At 46.8% G+C, this 21,307-nt stretch overlaps 1 protein-coding gene across 1 annotated transcript in view; it reads right to left on the reverse strand.

Annotated features, from left to right (window-relative positions):
• The window catches only part of LOC135828454 (protein slit-like), a 60,178-nt gene extending 40,434 nt beyond the window's left edge, over window positions 1-19,744 (reverse strand). Inside the window, exons 1-4 of the mRNA XM_065340903.1 lie at window positions 19,540-19,744; window positions 4,625-4,782; window positions 885-950; window positions 387-458 (exon numbers count right to left, since the gene is read on the reverse strand). Coding sequence (XP_065196975.1) covers window positions 387-458; window positions 885-950; window positions 4,625-4,782; window positions 19,540-19,569 — 326 coding nt within the window. The 5' untranslated portion in view covers window positions 19,570-19,744. The remainder of the gene's footprint in view (window positions 1-386; window positions 459-884; window positions 951-4,624; window positions 4,783-19,539) is intronic.
• Window positions 19,745-21,307: the final 1,563 nt, after the last annotated feature.

Consider the following 21,307-nt stretch of genomic DNA (forward strand, 5'->3'; position numbering starts at 1 on the left):
GGACGATGGCGAGAGTTTGGCATGCATGCAGTATTCGTACTCGTTAATCTTAACGAATATTCGTCCGTTGAGCTTATCGAACGAACATTCGATATATAAAAAATATAAATAAATATTCATTTCACCCCTAGTTCAGTTAGAGAAGTGAACTGAGAGAAAAATCGCTAGCATAAAGATACCCAAAGTTCTCACAATCTATGGGATATCCATGCTTGATTGGTAATGTATTTTGGTGATCTTGAATCACGTAGAATGGAATATGTTAGACTTGTCACATGCTCAAATTTAGAGCGGTGTGCTATGGCGGAGCGCAGTGTCCCTTTTCAAGCAGAGAATGCATAGAGTTACGCAGTGAAAGGGTAACGGATGGCCATTCCTGTACTCACAGAACCTCGAGTTTCGTGGCGTTTTCAAATTGGTCTTCATCCACTGAGGTGAGCTGGTTGTTTCGTAAATCGCTGGAGGCACACAAATAAATAAAATTTTTGGAGACAGGTAGCTTATCAGGGAAAGAAAAACTACAAATCTCAAGCTATCCTTCACCACCATCATCAATATGGACTCCGAAATGTATGAACCAGTTTTCAGGCATTCTCTTCAGATGAATTACAAGCAACCCCCAACCAATAAAACAGAAGGATAAGTAGCATCACTGGATTGTACATTGTTCGGGAATCGTTCACTGCTAAGTCGTACAAGATCCTTCAGCACCTGGATGCATGTATCCGTCAGCATGTCCCATTGCTAAATGTTGGTCACGAATCCAGACGAAGCATTGGACCGAACGGTAGCAGAATGATCTAAGGACATTGCTAGAATCTATCTCTTTTATAAATGTCTGCACTATTGTATTCAATTACCATTATACTTTAACATTGTCTTACAGGTAATGAAGGTTGGGAAACCGTCCGTAATCTTGGACAATTGATACGGAGGTTCTATAAAGAGTGCTGAACACAGAAAAATAGCGGCGGGTCAATGTAAGGGTAAGGGAAAGAGACAAAGACAGAGACAGCTACAGCTACATAGAGAGAGGTAGGGAAAGAGAGAAATGGAGAGATAGAGAGTGGGGGGGGGGAGAGAGAAAGAGAAAGAAAGAGAGAGAGAGAGAGAGAGAGAGAGAGAGAGAGAGAGAGAGAGAGAGAGAAAGAAAGAGAGGGAGAGAAGGAGGGAGGTAGGGAGGGAGAGAGAGAGAGAATGAGGGAGAGAGAGAGAAAGAGAGAGAGGGAGTAAGTTACATTTATAAAGACAGGTAAGTCTAACAAATGAGGACTGAGACCTCTTCAACAGGGTTTTTACGCCTGAAAGCAGGTGCATGATTTACCAAGCAGGTTGTCAGTCTAGATTTTTGCGCAGATCGAGAAAAAAGTGCAGAATTTTTGTAATGAGATGAAAAGCATAAATAATATGAAATAATTAGGAAAGATAAAATGAAAGGCTGCTCACAACCCCGCCCAGCCTTGCGAACTGGGAATGGTGGATTAAGAACCCGGGTTCAAAGCTCGAGCAAACGCTCTCCACTCAAGGTGTTCACAGCAACTGATAGGAACTCACAGGGGGAAATGATAGAAAAGAAATAATAAGATAAAGAGAATAAATGTCATCGCACCTCAATAAACGGAGTCCCGCATACAGGGAGAGAAAGAGACAGACAGAGCGAGAGAGAGAGAGAGAGAGAGAGAGAGAGAGAGAGAGAGAGAGAGAGAGAGAGAGGGAGAGAAAGAGCGAAAGAGAGAGAGAGTGAGAGGAATAGAGCAGTGGGATAGGTGGGAAGGGTGGGGAGGGCAAATTTGGAGAGAACGAGACAGAAGCAAATTGAGCGAGGCTGAAGGTAGTCCCTCTCCCGTCTACAGCCGTAGCAATCATCCTATTTCGAAAAAACTTTGACCCATCCAATTTGTGAAAAAAGGGGTTAAGTCAATAATGTTTATTCCCGTAGCTATGCAGAAGACGTTACTTCAGTAGCGTCTGGCGCTAGCCAGGGTCCACACAGCTTTAATTTGGTGTTTGTGGCGGACGGACCTCCGTCTGGCACTATCCCGTATCTGTCCCGTACCGTACCGTGCCATCAAAGACAGCTGCCCACAATATTCAAATAGGGCTTTCAAATGCAAGATCAAAACGTGAAGCAACTTGGAAGAATGAGTATGTATGCGAAGTGTATCGGGCAATGCAGGTAGGGCAATTGTGCGGGTTTGAATCCCAGGTTATGCCTAGAAAAAAATAGGAGAAATGAAAAATTTATAACATCCCTATGCTTTTTTTTGTTGCCTAGGTCATCAAGGCAAAAAAGCATAGCGTAGGGCCCTCAGCTTCCAAGCTCTCTCGTTTCTAATCAAGTACCCCATTTAGGCAGTGCACTTGAAATCCAAGCGGAACAGCCCTTTTCCTTTGTAATTAATTTTTGCTTTCTTTGCCTTCAAATGACTGGCAGTCGCCTCAGCTTAGAAGAAAACGAAGTTTACCGACTTGATCTCAGTCTGAGAAGCACCACATCCCGTGTTGATTGCAACTTTGGTTTTCCCCTCGGTACTATTATTTTGCTTTTTGGAAAGCTTGAACCATGAGAAGTTTGTTACTATTCTTCAAAGAGGAGCAAACATCCATACACACGTGACGCGAAATTACGCATCTATGAGCGACATCCACAGAACCTGCTGGGAGAGTACGCGTGTACTCGAGTCTCATCCTGAGCACGTTTTTCTTCTTTTTTTTCAGCCCCAGTATAGCTGTATTTTCATTGCAAAGCCGTCCTCGATTGTTGTGTTCGTTGTTCAAACGAAGTGGACCTTCAATCAAGAAGGCAGAGGACATAGGAGCCTGATTGGAGTTTCTTGTGGCATAGGACGGCCACACAGAGAGTCAGAAACACTTTTTGCGATTTTCTGAATATAAATACTGTACGCACGATGCAGAGCTCAATTTGTGCGATATAAAAATTGTTTGTGATCTACCGCATCGAGCAGAACGCGATCTAAACACGAGCTTACCAATGGTTAGGCTGCCTACCTGAATGGACAAATATTCCCTGGCTTCACCAGACGCCAGAAGTCGGAAACCATGTCCTTTGCCGCGACGTCCATCTCCAAACAGAACTCCACCTTCGTCTAAAAGGCTTTAAACACTCAAAATTCAACCGAGATTTGCGGTCTCACGCTTTCCCAGATCGAATCATTTTTTGTTTGTAGCAGTTGCAGGGCAGCTCCCCGCCACTACTTCAACAGGTTCTCGATTCACAGCATGCCTGGAACAAGCCATATCGAGGTTGCAAGCTACCCCTCTCAGCATGAAATTCGAAATTTCACTGGTGGAAGGTATACTACGAACAGAATTTCAAAATTTATGGTTGGCGGCACGATCGTTCTACTTACATCATTCAAACTTTGCAGGATGGTTCTGACCTACATGCTAGGTATGGAACCACAAGGTTTGATGTCATAGCCGGCACACAAAGTCACACACACAGCACATTCGTGGGCACAGATACTAAATTAGTGGACGTCGTCATCTTCTTCCCGCTGGTTTCAAATGTACGATGACGTGCTATTTTGCCTGACGAACTTGAGTTTTAGGAATAGTGCTGTCTTGCCGTTTCGATGAACTTCTCGTGTGCTCTGAATGGCACTCTAGCGGTACACATATCATATTATTACAAGGTGGGACTGAGCTCTCGGTCATTGAAGACAAATGTTGGTATCACCTCCACCACTACACTGCGCTCTCAGCCGACTAGACCATCCTGCACACAACCATCACCACTGCGAGGACACTTCCGTCGACGATATTGCTAACATTTATTCCTTCAGACAGCTGTTTCGCTAATACATAGCTCATCAGTGAAGGTAGATGTAGAATGATTAAATAATTGTCTATTACCATCAAAATACGTGAGGACCACTCCTAAACAGCTTCAGACATACCTTTATCGCTGTCTACTACTTTTTCAAGGCACGAAAGTCGTCTATCCACTTTCAAACCGGGAACAAGACATCATAGTGGTCCTTTTCAGCTGCTCCATGAGCACAGGTAATGTTTACCTAGGGCCGCAGAGCAGCATCCGTTCCGGTGAAACAGCTAAAATATGAGTAAACCTGCATGCCTGAGTACACGAGTACATCAGTACAGTCATGCAGTAGATAGTCGATTTCCGTGTGTCTACTCCAAACAGCAACTAACTTTGACTAGCTACAAATATTACATCAAAGGATCAAGCAATAACCATTTAGTAGACTCGGGTGGGGAGCCAAGGATGTATTTATAAAGAAGAAATGAGGACCAAATGCTATTTCCATAACTTAGAACCTTCCAAGTTGGAAGGCTGTTGGAGTGCGCATCCAAGATGTGCTAGAGCTGTTAGCCAGTTAGTTGTACAACGTCAGTACCGTCGGTCAGTGTCGTGCAATGTTATCGCATGAGCTAGTTGTAAAGTAACGGGTGGTATTAGTGGATATTATAGCGCAACTTGTAGCTCTTTGGTCCTGTTTTCTTCTTATAAATAACCATCTTCTTCAGCTTTTTCGGCAGAAGGCTTTTTCCCTGTGCTTGGCCCTTGCCAAAAATCTCACCTCAGAAGAGTACAAAAATTACAACTCCCAGATGTCCTTGATTGCTGGCCGTAACTTACAAGTTGGTGGTGTTGGTTGGAAATACCGTCACACTTGACACAGGGATCGAATAGCAATTCACGTTGGTGCCATAGCACGAACACGTGCTGCAGGATGCCAGTGCTGAGGCAGAGAAAGCAGTGATGCTCGCCAAAGCAATTGCTAACAGACGGTAACCCTGAGCATGAAAGAAAAGAGTAGAGTGATATTGTATGGACAAACTGTCTGTTACACCATACAATCTGCTTGCCGCTAAGACCAAAAATGCCACAAAGGCACATGCATTCGAAGTATTTCGAAGTATTCACAAAGCAGAACACTTAGTGTGTAGAGGCGACGGTTTCAAATAGGACAAAGGTTGCAAACCGGAACGGACTCAATATTCACTTTGTCTCTTGGTATTTTGATTAGAAAACATATGTTACAGTGAGACTACGATGTGTTATACTCTGAGCCAAAATTTCAGGGCTCTGCGATGAGGAGAAGCGCCATACCGAGCAGGTGAGTTTCTGACGTGTTGCTTCGCCCTGCGAGTTTGATTGACTCTGGCCTCAGAGCAAACTTCAACAGGCCAGTTTCCTTCCACAAACATATTTCGAGTGAACAATCAACGCTGATGATCGGTTTGGGTCTATACAAATTTGGCTGTCAATGTTGTGTACCGATAGAAAGACTTTTCATGGCTTGGTAACAACTCTCCTTCACGTAGCTGGGGGTCGCTCACAGCTGCTTGGTGACCTGGACGGTGAAGTAGCCAAATACGCAAAAGGCTTTCCGACAAGCCGGTGGCTGCGTCAGCACACGTATCATCATCGCTGGAGCGAAGGAAATCGTCGCGCACCGGTAGCCCTCGCTGTTGAGAGAAAACAGCGAAACAGTTGTCCTCACGAATGACTTGGCCAACTCCTTTCGTCAGCGTCACGGATTTGTGAAGCGGAAGGCCACCAAGGATGCTCGAAAACTGCCTGCTTAATTTCCGGCACCGAAACTTGTTTTCCTGGAGAAAGTAAAGGAGGCAGTGACTACGAACTCGATTCCACTTGAGCTGGTTGTCAATTGGGATCAGACTGGCATGAAGCTGGTACCAGTAAGCTCCTGGACTCGAGCAGAGAAGGGGAGCAAACAAGTCGCGGTGGCGGGGAATGACGACAAACAAGAGATAACAATCCTTCTGGCTGTGTCTGCGTCCGGATGTCTTCTGCCATCCCAGGTGCTGTACGAGAGGAAGACGAAGATGTGCCACCCGAAAGTGACCTTCCCGGATGAATGGAATGTTTCTCAAAGTGTGTCGCACTGGAGTACAGAGCAGACAATGCTTGAGTACGTCGATGCTGTGATCGTGCCGTGCGTGCGTCATGGCGTGAGGCTCATGACAAGCCGTCACAGCCAGCTCTTATGATTTATAACGCGTTTGCAGCTTACCGATGTGACTTTGTAGGATAGAAGCTGAAGACAACAACATCCGTCGCATCTTCATCTCTGCAGGCTGTACCGGTGAGCAGCACCCATTGGATCTTGCCGTGAACAATGTGTTCAAAGCCGACATGAAGCGCCAGTTCTCTGAGTGGCATGCGGTTGAAGTTAACGAGGCATTGGACGCTGGATTGGAGCTGGAGAATGTCAAGGTTGACTTGAAAGCCTCCACAGTGATGCCGCAGCACACCAGGTGACTGCTTGACGCCATTGCCAGTCTCCAAACGTCCTGGAGCCTGAGGCTTGGATTTGAGAGGGCTGAAACTATTGTGGAGGTAGAGTGAGACGTACATGCTTTTAACACTCTTGCTGCTGTGCATTCAGCTCTTTTGAAGTGCTCGGCTCTTTTCTCTTGAAGTTGCATTCCTTTTCCTTCTCTTCCAGCTTAGCACTCTGTTTCTTGCAGTTTTTTGTTCCGTTCTATTGCAGTTTTGGGTTCCGTTTTCTTGCAGTTTTGCATTCCTTTTTTTTTGCAGTGTTGTATTCTGTTCTCTTGAAGTTGTATGCCATGCATAACTGTAAGCGTGATGCTGTTCTATTACTAGTATGATCGTGCTGTTGTGTTTAGCCCGATATTCTGCAATTCCAATGCTTTGCAATGGTACTACCGTGTTGAAACTGTGTCTCTGAGCATCTCTGTGAGCTGAAAATGTAGTAAAAAGGACCACCTTAAAAGACCAAATCGCTAAAATTTCCCGTCGTTAAAACATACGTTACGCAGGGTTTGAGCACATCATTAGACTGTCTGACAGAGGAGGACGAAATCTTGTGAAAGTTCGTTGTAGATTGAAAATTCACGCACGGAAACGCATCAACAAATGAATCCCAACCAGTGTAATTGTTCTAGGACCTTACCTATTGTGGAAATGGTGGGCATAGGACGCTCTTATCTAACACCATAGTACTACTGTAACACCCTTGTGGCGTCTGATGGAAGACAGTTTCACTGTGTTCTGACTTTCAAGCTCGCAACGTCGCGGAATCTTCTCGTCTGATCTTGTGACCATACCCGACACACTGTCGAAGGAACTTTAAAGGGCCACAAGCTTTTCAAGATTGACTTGTACCATCTCCTCCTTCTTTTTGTAAAATTGTAAGCCACGGCTAAAGTCAAGAAAAGAATGCGCTGCTTGTTAATTGTTGCTAGGAGTACACTGAGAAAGGTTCCTCTTTCGGACACTGACAAAATGCGTACCGTCCGCAGGGAAATCCACAGCTCGTCACACAGATGGTTTAGCTGCTGGCGAACATTCAGCCTGGGGAGTGGACTGTCTGCCTGACCTTTGAGCAGTGTTTTTGAACACGGTGCTGCACCTGATCTACAAAGGATAATAAAAATGAATTTGAGGAACTGCCATCTTCAATGCGTGGTGCATCGCGTGAGTGCTGAAACATACATTGCACTTTGACCTCTGTTCGCCTTCCAATAAAACCAGTTGGCTTTGAACTTTGACCTCTGTAAGAAAGTAAGAAGTAACCGGAATTGCTGAGAGCAAGGAAACGCCTAGAAGTTAGGAGTCTTAGGACTCGGGGTAGATATTCTGCTTTTTCAAGCGACTGTTCTGCCAAATTCTGCTCTCTTGTCCGTAATGCCGTTTCTGCCGAATGCTGGCATTATTCGCAAGTCCCTAGTGCGGATTCTTTGCAATGCCAGCGCATTGATTTGTGGTCGGATTTCAGTTGACACGACTGTACAATGACTATGTATGTGCATGACTGTAGCTGTAGTGCATGTATCGTCTATCTAATGTAGTAATGTGCTCTGCATCAGAAGTCAATTTCTAAATACGATTGCTGCCTTTACATGCTACGAGGTGCAGGAAAAATTCCCGACTTTTAGATCCACTCTGCCCATGACGAAGTATTGGATGTGCTGGGTGGACGCCTCGTGTCGCACGTAGAGGAGGGTGTTTCAGATAGGAGATATAATTATCGCAAACTGGACCGTGCTCAATATTCGCTTTCTCTCTTGGTATTTTGTTTAGAAAACATACGGTATGTTGCAGTGAGATTGCGATGTGTTTTACTCCGAGCCAGAAGAGAGAGATGACCAGAGGCGCCATAACGAGCAGGTGGATTTTTGACGTGTTGCTTCGCACTGCGACTTGAATTTTTACGTCTTTCGAAAAATCAAATTCTTGTCGCAGGTAAACAGCGCTAGCGGCTCGCCTCTCGCTTATTTTTTATATTGTTTTTACAAAATACACAACTCACCGGCAGGCACATGAGGCTAGCATGCTACAGTACTTAGGATTGGCGACAATTAGGCGTGGGGTGGGAAAAGCAGGGGCATAATCCCGGAGGAGGCTAGAGGCGGTCGGTTGCCCAGTCCAAGTCAGACTGCATGAGGTGGTCATAGACCTTCTTCTTGAAGGTCTGCATCGACTTCTGGGAGGGGCGAGCACTGAGGATAGAGGCTGGGAGGAAATTCCAGGCGTCAATCATATAGTGAGGGAAGAGCTGAAGGACATTGTTCCGAGACTGAGGTGGGACAGTCTTGGTCAGCTGGAACGGATGGTGGCTTGCAATTGTGCGCACACTGGCTCGGGCGCTGGCCCGGGCTGGGGCTGGAGCTGGCAGGGGTAGGAGGGCTGTGATCATGGCAGGGCCAGTCAGATAGTGGAGCTTGAACAGGTAGCAGAGCGCAGCAACAGAGCGACGGATGTCCAGGCTGGGCAGGTAGCAGCCATCATCAATGACGCGGAGTGCCCTACGTTGGATGGCTGTGAGCTTGGCTAATGTGGAGGGTGCTGCGCTCACCCATACCAGCATCCCATACTCCAGGACTCCTATAATGCACCGTATACCAATGAAAACTAATGGAAGCACGAATAGGGCTTATTGTTTCTGTTTACTAGCCATCGTGGAGCGATAGCAATTACCTAATTTCGGAACTCAGGGTGAACTTGACGTAGACTCCATTGCGCATTCCTGTTTGGCAGAATCTGCCATTTTTAAAGCAGTGTCTGCCAAGGGCTAGGCCCAATCCTGCCATTAGCAGACTGCAGTGGATATAGATCTACAACTATTCTGTGAAAGAAACCACCCGAACGTGTATGGATCCATACAAAATCGGAATCCACGTCATGGATGCAGAAGTCAGCGCTGTCATGACTCCGGGCTGGCTGTTTGCTAACACTTTCGTGCCCTGTCATATCTGCGGACCGCAGTCCGTTAGCTAAAGTAGACGAAATCTGATCATTCCACGAGGTGACAACAATTTTAGTATCGCAACAAGGAGGACTAGCTGAAGTGACATTGAGTACTTCTTTAAGTTATGGAAACGATACAGATACAATATCTCTAAAAGCTGTCAAATCATATGATTATACTGGTATATGATTTTCCCCTATAATTATAGTCATGATCATGCTATCCCCCGGATAAGTTGGGTGATTATTGTATTGTAAGGAGTTAGAGCAGCTCCACTTGTAAGTCCGGTGAGCCGGGCGTGTGCCTGCGTGGGTGCACTAAAACTGAATGGTAAGAGGGGTGGAGGTGGCCAATTTCCAGCTTGAGGCCGGGACGAATACGAAGGACGAAAATAACCGAATGTTGACCCGTGGCAGGATAGTGGGGTATCCAGGTGGGCGACATATGGATACGAGTTAGGAGAGACCAAAAGAGGGGAAGGTAAGCGCAACGAAAACGAGCACAAGCTACAGTCCCACCGGAACAAAGAATGTCGATTGTTACCAGACGATGACGAGACTTCCCCTTCTGTACTTATCTTTGATATTTCTGAGCCACCCAAGTTGGGTGGTGTGCTGCATTAAAAGTAAATTATCGTGTCCGTTCCCGAAGGGAACTCACGACGGCCGCTAACACCCGTTAAACCCTAGCGGCAGATGCAGCGCCTAACGGTGGGGGTGAGTGGGTAAGTCTCACAACCACTGGCACAAGTGCTGAGAACGACCCCATTAGCTGCATCCATGTGTAACAGTTTTCCCCTGTTCTCTATAACTTTACACTCCCTCGCACCTCATGCGTCTTACGCCTGTCTATTAGCACCTTCATTGGCGCCATTGCCACATGTATACTATCACATTTTGCATATAACTGGTCGAGGCACGCTCAACCAGGCCTCTTACTTTTCAAGTTTGATTAAACCTGTTACACTGGTAGCAGAGGATGGTTCCTACTCTGCTTTTGGCAGGTGTTCTGGTCGCTCTGCTTACGCTCCTCGTACTCGTCGTTCGGCTGATAAACGATATCAAGACCGCTCAGCGCGTTAGCCAAGGAAACCGAACGATACATCCGAACTCGGAACCGTGGGAGCCAACACCCCGCCTTACGAAAGAGCCGCCTGTGTTTGGAGGAGATTCCGCTACATTCAAAGAATGGACGTTTGCAATGGACATGGCCCTACGGTCGTTGGCGCTCCCAAATGCGGCACAGAGGGTCGACTACGCGGCAGGATTTTTGACTGGAAACGCTCGTCTTTGGTTGATAGCGGCATTGGAAGCTAACCAAGTGTTTTCCGACTGGCCTGCTCTGAAAGCGGCACTTGGCGATGTGTACGGACCACGGCACAACGAGGAAACATCGCGTATGGGACTAATTTCCGCAGCGCAGCGCGGGTCGCTGGACGCATACATTGCTGCTTTCACTCGCCTCAGCCTGCAAGTGCCGGAAATCGACCACCACACCAGAGCGCTGCTGTTCGTCAGGGGTCTAGTGCCGCACATCCAGCGACAGGTCATGCGTGAGCATCCACGTACCCTGGAGCAAGCTGTCATGGCAGCAAACACCGTGGAGCAGTCGTCAGGGCCACCGGCGTCGGGGCCACCAGCCAGTAGAGAGTCGCGTTCCGTGCCCAGCTTCCGTGGTCAGACTCAGGGCCTCCGCAAGCTGACGGACCAAGAGCGTGTCCAACTGCGAGCAATGGGACACTGCTTTGCTTGCAGGAAGCCAGGCCACCTCGCTAAAGACTGTACTGAGGGTGGACAGCGCTACCCAAACGCTGGTCGCCAGTAAGAAAGGGGGTGCGCTTACTGGCGACGACCCAAGCACCCACGCCGGTACCAGTCGCTAACCGGTTCGGAGCTCTGGAGGTTGAAGACGTTGCTCTCCAGGAACCTACGGAGCCGGAGACACCCATAGCTGTAGGAAATTGTCCCGTTGCAGAAAGGTGTCATGTCAGCAACGTCAGCGTCGGCAATGAACCTGAACACGACCTACTGCGCATACAGGGAAAGATCGGCGGTCGCCGTGCAGTGATGCTGATAGATTCCGGTTCGACGCATGACTTCATTGCAGACAGTTTTGTTCGAAAGCATCATCTTGACACGGATGCAAGCTCAGCAGTGCTGAGCGTAACATTGGCGGACGGCTCGACCAGCGAGGTCCCGCAGATTTCCACACGCACGCTAAGGGTGACAGTCGGGGGCTTCAGTGAGGAACAGCACTTTACTGTGTATCCCCTGACTCGCTACGACGCTATTCTTGGCAAGCCGTGGCTTACAAGGAACAACCCCAGCATCAACTTCCGTACGAACGAAGTTCAGTTGGACGGTGAGCCCTTTGTTGCCGAATTGCCTGCAGCTAACCCGCCGACAGCCGACCGGCCATCTGTGGAAAGCATGTTTATCAGTGGCCGACAAGCTCGTCATGCCCTGAGGAGTGGAGCCGAGGGGTTTCTTGCATGGGTCACTGCTGCAAACGAGGAGAATCGTTCCGGGCCACAACTCCAGGAATCAGAGCAACAAGACATCCAGAACCTGCTCAAGAGGTACCAGGATTTATTTCCAGACGAGCTGCCGAATGAGCTTCCACCGAAGAGACCAGTCGACCATGAAATCCAGATAGAAGATGGAGCCAGACCACCGTCTCGACCCGCCTACCGCCTGCCGAAACCAGAGATGGACGAGCTCCAGTCACAGCTGTCAGAATTACTTGAGAAGGGATTCATTGAGCCAAGTAAGTCGCCATACGGTGCACCTGTGTTTTTTGTGAAAAAGTCGGATGGTACTCTGAGAATGGTGTGCGATTGGCGAGAATTGAATAGAATTACGATCAAAAACAAAGCTTGTCTTCCTAATATTGATGACTTATTCGACACGATCCAGGGCAGTGCATATTTCTCCAAGTTGGACTTGCGGTCGGGGTACAATCAAATCAGAATTCAAGACTCGGATGTTTCTAAGACGGCCATTAATACGCCGTTCGGCCACTTCCAATTTAGAGTCATGGGATTCGGGCTGACTAATGCCCCGGCCACCTTTCAGTCACTCATGAACTCTATTCTGCAACCGCATCTCCGAAAATTCGTTGTAGTATTCTTGGATGACATTCTAGTTTTCAGCAAGACCTGGGAAGATCATCAGCATCATCTTCAAACAGTTCTAGAAACACTTAGAAATAGTGAGCTGTATTGCAAACAGTCTAAATGCGAATTCGGCGTGAGAGAAGTTCTCTTCTTGGGGCATAAAATCAACGGCACATCAATTTCCCCTGATCCCAAGAAGATAAGTGCTGTGGAAACATGGCCAACTCCGTCGTCAGTAACTGATGTGAGGAAGTTTCTTGGCTTTGCAAACTATTTCCGAAGGTTCATAGATCGACACTCGACCATCTCTCGTCCATTAGAAGAAATCACCGGAAAAAATTCACGCTTTGAATGGAGCGCTGCTAGACAGAAGGCATTCGAGTCTCTAAAATCAGCATTACTCGAGGCGCCAGTGTTGCAACTGGCCGATGTTGAGAAAAGCTTCACGGTAGAAACTGACGCAAGTGACTTTGCCGTGGCGGGTGTGCTCCTGCAGCAGGGAGAAGATATGGATTTGCATCCCGTAGCCTATTGTAGTCGGAAACTGTCAGCTGCAGAACGCAACTATACTGCGGCCGAGAGGGAAACGTTGGCTGTGGTATTTGCATTAAAGTGCTGGAGAATCTATCTATTCCGCCACTTTGACCTGATGACTGATAATATGGGTGTTGTCTATTTACGAACCAAACCGACTCTCACCAAGCGTGAGGCAAGATGGGTAGAGTTTTTAGCTGACTATGACTTTACGGTCTTTCACAAACCAGGAAAGAAAAACATTGCCGACCCGCTTTCACGCCGTCCAGATCTGTTCAGTGATTCTGAAATAGGCGGGTCATCCTATCCTCCTAACATTCAGTTGAATGCCATAGAGCATACCCTAGAGATTAATCCAGACTTAGCGCAGTTAATTGTCAGCGGTTACAAGTGCGACAAGGATCTTGCTCCCATTATCAGGAGACTGAAAAATTCAAGCCATGACAATCTGCACGACCGTTACCTTCTAAATGAAACACCCGGTTATCTTTATCTCAGATCTTCACCACAGAACAGGTTATGCATTCCAAAGAGTAGCAAACTCCGACTCGCCCTGCTTCAAGAATACCATGACTGTGTGACTGCGGGGCATCCCGGTCGAGATCGCACCTATTTCAGACTCGCTAGATATTTCTATTGGCCCAGAATGGGACTGGATGTAAAGGCGTTTGTCAAGTCATGTGACGTCTGCCAACGAGTTAAAGGCGGCCAGCTAAAAACTGGTCTCTTGCAGAATTTACCAGTGCCCAGTCAGCCGTGGGCGGATATCTCGATGGATTTTATCATGGGTTTGCCTAGGACCGATACAGGTCATGATGCTATATATGTATTTGTAGACCGCTTGACAAAGTGTGTACATTTAGCACCTACTTCCTCTACTATTGACGCTAAAGGAAGTGCTGATCTGTATATTCAACATGTATTTCGACTTCATGGTTTGAGTTCTAGTATTGTATGTGATCGTGATCCAAGATTTACGGCAGCATTTTTTCAGGAATTGTTTGATCGCTTAGGAACGAAACTAGCATTTAGTACTGCCAATCACCCTCAGACAGATGGCCTAACTGAACGAGTAAACAGAATAGTAGAGGATGTGCTGAGGGCTTTTGTAAATCATAAACAAGATAACTGGGATATGCTCCTACCTCTCTGTGAGTTTTCTATCAACAGCGCTACTCAATCATCTACAGGAAACACACCGTTCTTCTTAAATTACGGTCTAAATCCCAGAGCGCCACCCGACTTCCTCAACCCTATTCAGGGAGGCAGAGATTCAGCTGATTGGTTGCAAGCAAGACAAGACGCGGTCAAGATCTCACAAGATGCGCTAGTGGCAGCTCAAGCTCGTCAGGCCTTCTATGCAGATCGGACAAGGGTCGAGGGAAAGCTGAAGGTGGGAGATTTGGTAATGGTCTACCGGGATTTCCTCCTGACTCCTGAAGCTCGGGACCGACCATCCCATAAATTACGCCCCAAGTGGTTTGGCCCCTTTCCTATAACCCATGTGGTCGGCCCGAATGCCTACAAGCTCAAGTTGCCTCATACCAGCCGCTGTCACCCGGTATTTAATGTGTCGGCACTCCGTGCCTACGAGAAGAACGCTATTCCTAATAGGAGACAGCCTACGCCTCCGCCTATCACGGACCTTGATGGTCATGCCCGCTATGTGGTGGAGAACATTCTCAGTCACCGCCGCCGGCAGAATCAGCTTCAGTACCTAGTCAAGTGGCAAGGCTACTCTGATGCCACTTGGGAGCCTGAACATTATTTGTTGGATGAATCTGGTAATGACATTGTTCCACTTCAGAAGTACAAAACCTTGGCTTCTGCCCGCTGAGTTTTGCAGTTGAACTTCTAGTTTCACCTTACACATTTGTTGAGCTTATTACACTTTATTTGCATGGAGTTTCAGTCGTCTTATTGTGTTACTTCAGTGCGAAGCCTTTTTTCGTCTCGCACGTGTTTGCGCTTATTGTACTCTATTCCACTTGAGCATTTGGGTTATAAGCTCCTTCCTCTCCATAGGAGGGGGATGATGTAACAGTTTTCCCCTGTTCTCTATAACTTTACACTCCCTCGCACCTCATGCGTCTTACGCCTGTCTATTAGCACCTTCATTGGCGCCATTGCCACATGTATACTATCACATTTTGCATATAACTGGTCGAGGCACGCTCAACCAGGCCTCTTACTTTTCAAGTTTGATTAAACCTGTTACACCATGTACCCCTTGTGCCTGGCCACAAGTTCCCAGTTGACTGTGGGTAGCAGCACGGCTGGAAAAACCGTTCCCAGGCAGGACTTCATTGCTGCTTCGAAATGTAGCTAGACCGTTTTGTCAACTTTCTTACGGGTTTCGTCATCGTCCAGTAACTATTGAAGTGCTTTGTTCCGGTGGGATTGTAGCTTGTGCTCGTTTTTGTTGCGCTTACCTTCCCCTCTTTTGTCTCTCCTTAACCTTGAACCTTCCGAGTTGGATGGCTGTTGGTTAGTGCTACGGAGATGTGTCGAAGCTAGGTGGCAGGACGTCGAATGTCTCAGCACGCTGTCCGTTTTGTGCCTAACGTTAGGTGTTGCACTTTCTGACTGTATATAGTATCTAGTTAAAGTGATGGATAGTTACTCTTCAGGTAGCAGCCTGGTCGTAAATTTCATATGGCATTCAATTGACCGTAACTTTGGTGTCTCTCAATGGATTTCAGTGAAATCTTCATCACACCATGTCCATTTCCTTTCTACATTAATATTGGCTCAACATCAAAACCTCAGCCTTCCTCCCCATCTCGGCAGGAGTACCCCAGGGCTAAGTCCTGGGACCACTGCTGTTTCTGTTACACACCATCGACCTGCCTGCTGCTTGCGAGAATGCCAGCACTAGCCGCAGCCAGTTTGCCGACGACACAACCCTCCTCTGTTCCAGCAGCTCTGCCTCGCACTGCGAACTGCAGTGTGTCAGCCGCGGATGGTTGGTAGCAGGGCTGGCACCTTCTCAGCAAAACTGCATAAACGGTAATCCTCACCTTCTACGGAAATCGCCCCCACACCTCACCCCTCACCATCACGCATAGAGCTAAACAATGTACATCTCAGAAATGTCCAGCAACATCGCCACCTCGGCATCATCTTTCAGCACGACCTCAGATGGACAGCCCATCTTGACTTTGTGCTGAAGAAAGCCATAAAATCATTTTTAAATATTCTCTTTAGGCTCAAGTCAACTCTACGCAATAAATCACTCTCCCTCTCATTAATTTTACCAAACACATACCGGTATCCTGCCTATAATTGAATGCATGCATTGCGACCGGCGGATTCTGCTCGAAAAGGTGGCAGATTCTGCTCGAAAAGCAGTAAAATTGGCAGAACCATACAAACCTTATGGCGGGCAATTCCTCGAATTCTGCTCCATTTCTTTATCCACATACCAACATGCATGAAACTTACCAGAAAAAGTACCGAATTCTGCCAATTTTCTGCTGGCAGAATCCGCTAGACCCTAATTGCTGGCACCCCGTTCTCAATCACAGCCCTTGACCGCCTTGAGCGAATCCAGCTCAAGGCGGCCAGAATATACCTCCGGCTCCCCCTCTTCACTCCTCTGAATCATTCAGCACTGCTCCAACGGATCAATTGGCCGACAACGTTCTCTCGCCGTTAAGTAAAGCTCACCCCTCTTGGCTTGGGGGTTCTTGCACACTCCATAAAATACCAAAATACCCCACAACACATACACATGCTCAACACCTCGCTCATGTTACGCCCCATTATAGGTTTTTCTAGGAAACTTTTGACACACTCGCACTTGGCACCTGACGCCCAACAGAACCGACCACTATGAAAAATCCCCACTGTACAAGTCCCTAGAATACTACAATGCGCTCCGTGCTAGCAATCGCGATATTCCCTCTCGACTTGCTTTCCAACAAGAAATCTATTCCCTGCTGATTAACTCAATCTCCACTTTTATGTTCATGTATCTATGTCATTTGGATCTTCCCAAGTTGTGCATTGTACTGTTGAGATACCGAATTCAAATAAATAATAAATCAATACCAATCTGCTCCTGCTAATGCAGCGCTCACAATCACCCATACATGTACTTGTAAAATTCAAAGTGGCGAAAATTACATGACAACTGTATCACACGCAGCCCCACTCACAGCTTCTCACCGTCTCATAAACCTGTCTCTTGTTGGCGATGGTGCTGTCATGAGAATAAAGACTTCAAACAAAATAAGCGATCAATGCAATGCATCGAGCTACATGGTTATCAGGCAGCGCGCAAGGAGCGAAGCCAGTAGGCAGCCAGCCAGGAGTGAAAGGTCCTTCAAATAACGCTGTTCAATGGCGACACACATCCACACCACGGCAAACACTTGTTTGGCGCAGAATTTTTTTAATGCAATACAAAATTTAATACTTATGTAGCAGCACCCGAACACTGTACCTGTACGACTGGTCTTGCCTTGTATTGCGTTGTATTGACTGAAGGATTGACAGCTAAAAAGTCGCAAGGTCTATTTTTGATGTCATGGCATGCAAAGAATGCGTGCACGTACGTACGGACAGAATTCAATCGTGATGTTCTTTTTATTGCTGGTATTATTTTTCGGTTTACCGGTATTGATTTTAATTTATTTCAAGCAGGGGTGAGGACGGGATGAAGCCCGTCACAGAACCTGCACAGGAACACCAGCCGGCAGGGTCCTGATTACCCGTACATAAAATGAAAAACCTTGAAAATCATTTGCAGCCTGGGAAACCGCCAACGTCGCAGCAGGCTAGTGAGACCCTCTGAGGCACCCTATACAGGAGGTCAAAAGAAATGCGGCACGTGACAAATGCCATAACCCTCCCTTGCGATTCTCTACGCCTGTCGCCAAACACGATACAATTCCCTTTGACAGGTAGTAGATCGTGATCGCGAATCGGGATACACCCAGCTCAAGCTTATCCACGGCTCGAACAATGTCATTGTTGGAAGCTGGAATAATAATTATTATATCTTTCTCTTTCCAAAGCCCTTACATGGAAGCAATACAGATAATTCGCATACCGTGTGGGATATGAAGTTATCCTTGGTGTCCATCGGCAAAATCACGCGTCTTGCGCATCAGTCAGCACGACACTACAGCATTCATCCCCTTCGTCCTCAGGCCAAGCGATTTGAATGGATGTACACATATCCCACGCCGACGCGCATATCCAGCATTGATGCCGAGACCATTATGGTCGGCAGAGCTTGGTACCGGTATGTCCCAGCCACCCCACTATTTCCTTTGGCGTTTGTAGCTGCTTGCTACGCCCGGAAACCCATTATTGGACTCTTCAGTGTACATTGCCGATAGTAAGTTCCCGTAGGAAGATCCGCTCAGCTACCCATGCGGTGATCGATAGGGCTAGTGATGCACCATCCATACAGCAATGAATGCACTTTAGTTTTGTTCTTTCACCTTCCCGCTGCCAGGGAATATGGGCCAATATGGAGGGAAGGGCGATAGCCAGCCATGGCAGTAAGTAGAAACAATTCAAAACAATGCAAAATTAACAAATTACAAGAGGCAACAATAAAAATCGGGCGAGGCATGTACAGCCCACTGTAACGACTCCCCACTGTACACGTCCCTAGAATACTGTAATGCCCTCAATGCTAGCAATTGTGATGCTCCCTCCCGACCTGATTTCAAACTAATTTTCAGTACTGCGTTCCTCTGCAGCCTCAGAAACCGCCAACATCGCAGGAGGCTCATGATGCCCTCTGACTCTGAGTCTGAGGCACGCTATACAGAAGGTGAAAAGAAATGCGGCACGTGACAAATGCAATGACATGTGCTTGCTTGCGGTTCTCTACGCCTGTCAGCCAACGACGTTGCAGTTCGCTGTGACAGGTAGATCGTGATCGCGAATCGTGATACACCCAGCTCAAGCTTATCCACGGCTCGAACAGTGCCAATGTTGGAAGCTGGGATCTATCTATCTCTTTCCAAAGCCCTTGCACGGAAGCAATGCAGATAATTCACATACCGTCTGGGATATGAAGTTATCCTTGGTGTCCATCGGCAAAATCACGCATCTCGCGCATCAGTCAGTACAACAGTAGAGCATTCGTTCCTTTCGGACTCAGCCCAAGCGACTTGAATGGATGTACATGTACATAAGATCCCACGCCATCCCGCCTATCCAGCATTGATGCCGAGACCATTATGGTCGGCAGCGCATGGCACCGGTATGTCCCACCCACTCCACCATTTCATTTGGAGTTGGTAGCTGTTGATATTGGTTGATAGCTATCATTGGACTCTTCAGTGCACTTTGCCCATTGTGAAGTCCGTAGAAATATCCGCTCAGCTACGCATACAGAGATGGATAGGGCTAGTGACACACCGTGCACGAAGCAATGAATGCAATGATTCTTTGGTGCAGAACCACTTCAGTTGAGTTCGAACTCAACAGCATGCATTCTCTGGCCAACATTCACACCACCGACGCGACTCGAGGTTGTTAGAGATATTGGCGACAAAATAAATTCCCCGGTTACCCTCGTATAATGGTCACAACCTAAAAATAGGTACCACACATCAAATGTATAACATTTCCCATTGAGGTCCGGTACTATCATGTATGGTTCATGCACATGCATATGTACATGCTTGCACTTACCGAGAGGCTGACGAATGTTGTCCGTCCCATGTTTGCCAGCTCGGTCCCCTTCCCGGCGTCTCCAGCAGGTTCAAAGAATACAGAACAACACTAACGCCACTAGAGACGTTTATTATCACGAACTGGTCGTGAATCAATTGACAAAGAATGAACCGATCGGTGTGCAGGACGGTTCGATAATTTTTGTAGACTTCACGAGCAATGATGCCGGTGCAGCAGCGATTACCGTGTGCAGAACAGATACAGCGTCGCTTTCATACGACTACCATTACTCCACTACAAGTTAGTTAGTGACAGCTTGTCGCGTCAAACATACTGCCGCCTCTGGTGGGACGTTGACATATTCTACCGATTTTAGGCCGCGTGACAAACTCTCAACTGCCACAAGAAGCATGTCAAACGTTTCACTCGGTAAAATATTGAGAAATGAATATTTTCATTTCCATTGCTATCAGGTTCGGCCTCATTCCTCTGTGCTGTGCTGACGAGTCCACAAAGGACGAAACAGTTCTGTCCGCAGATTGAGTATTTCGCTCCTGCTCTTATAGCAGTTGAGCACTCTTGCGTGGGGTAGTGCCTTTGCTGTTTGCGTTATGCAGAGCTCACTGACTTGTCAGTTTGAGCACTCTGGCAAGGTACGTTCGGGCCTGATTGGAAATTTTTATTTCCATTGCTATCATGTTCGGCCTCATTCCTCTGTGCTGCGCTGACGAGTCCACAAAGGACGAAACAGTTCTGTCCGCAGATTGAGAAATGAATACTTATCAGTGGACGAACTGTTTCATCTCTTTCTGGGGCTATTTTTAGAACGTCACAACTTTCATGGGTGCTTTTTAGGTCTTCATGACGAGCTGGTAATGTGTGCGTGATTCCGCTTCATTCCAGGAGAAATGCTTCGTGGTGTTCGTGGCCTTCGTGGTATTGTTGTATCCTTGCAGTGGTGAGCACTCTAGCAATTTGGGAACTCCCACTGGTGAATTGTAGCATTAGTCACAATAGTATTTACACAAACGGCGAGGAGACAATAATTTTGATAACCGCAATCAATAAGACAAGCTAAATCGACATTTGTCACCTTGATTTTTGTGTACTTTATTCATGCAATGTAAAGCGGTGGAGACGCCATCGTGCAATAGAACGATGAAAGTAGGAGGAAATAGTGTAGAGAAAGATTAGGATTCAAACATTTTTTCGTACAACTCTCAGCAGGAATTGTCATTATACTAAAATACACTGAAACAAAACTGAACTATTATAGGAAACCTAAGTTAGAGAAATACCACCAAGAACAACAGCAGTGAAATGTACTAGTATTTAAATATTCGTCGAGGAGAAAACAATTTTAATATGGCAATAAGTAGGACGAGCTGAAGTGACATTTGAATTACTTTATAAAGTTAAACAGTGTAAGTGATGGAGACGATGCAAAAACAATCTAAAGGGTGAGGAAAAATACATGTAAGAAGAAACATGCGATGGAAAAAAAGGTGATTCGAACAAGTTTTCGTACAGCACTCTTCAGGAATCTCCGTTGTACTAAAGAACAAAATTAGAACAAAGGAAATAATAATAGCAGTCAAGATAGGGTAGCAGGATACAATGACAGCACTGGAATATCGAGGTGCGATTTCTCACAAAAGTGTGCTGAAAACAAGGGTATACAAGTAAGAACTAAGCGTGAAAAGTGTGTATCAGCAACAAAAAAGTGAGCACGAATTAGGCCTCGACCAAATATGCTAAAAAAGAGCATATTATGCTCGTCGCATAT

Source organism: Sycon ciliatum, chromosome 12 (assembly GCF_964019385.1).
Source record: "Sycon ciliatum chromosome 12, ocSycCili1.1, whole genome shotgun sequence".
NCBI lineage: Eukaryota > Metazoa > Porifera > Calcarea > Leucosolenida > Sycettidae > Sycon > Sycon ciliatum.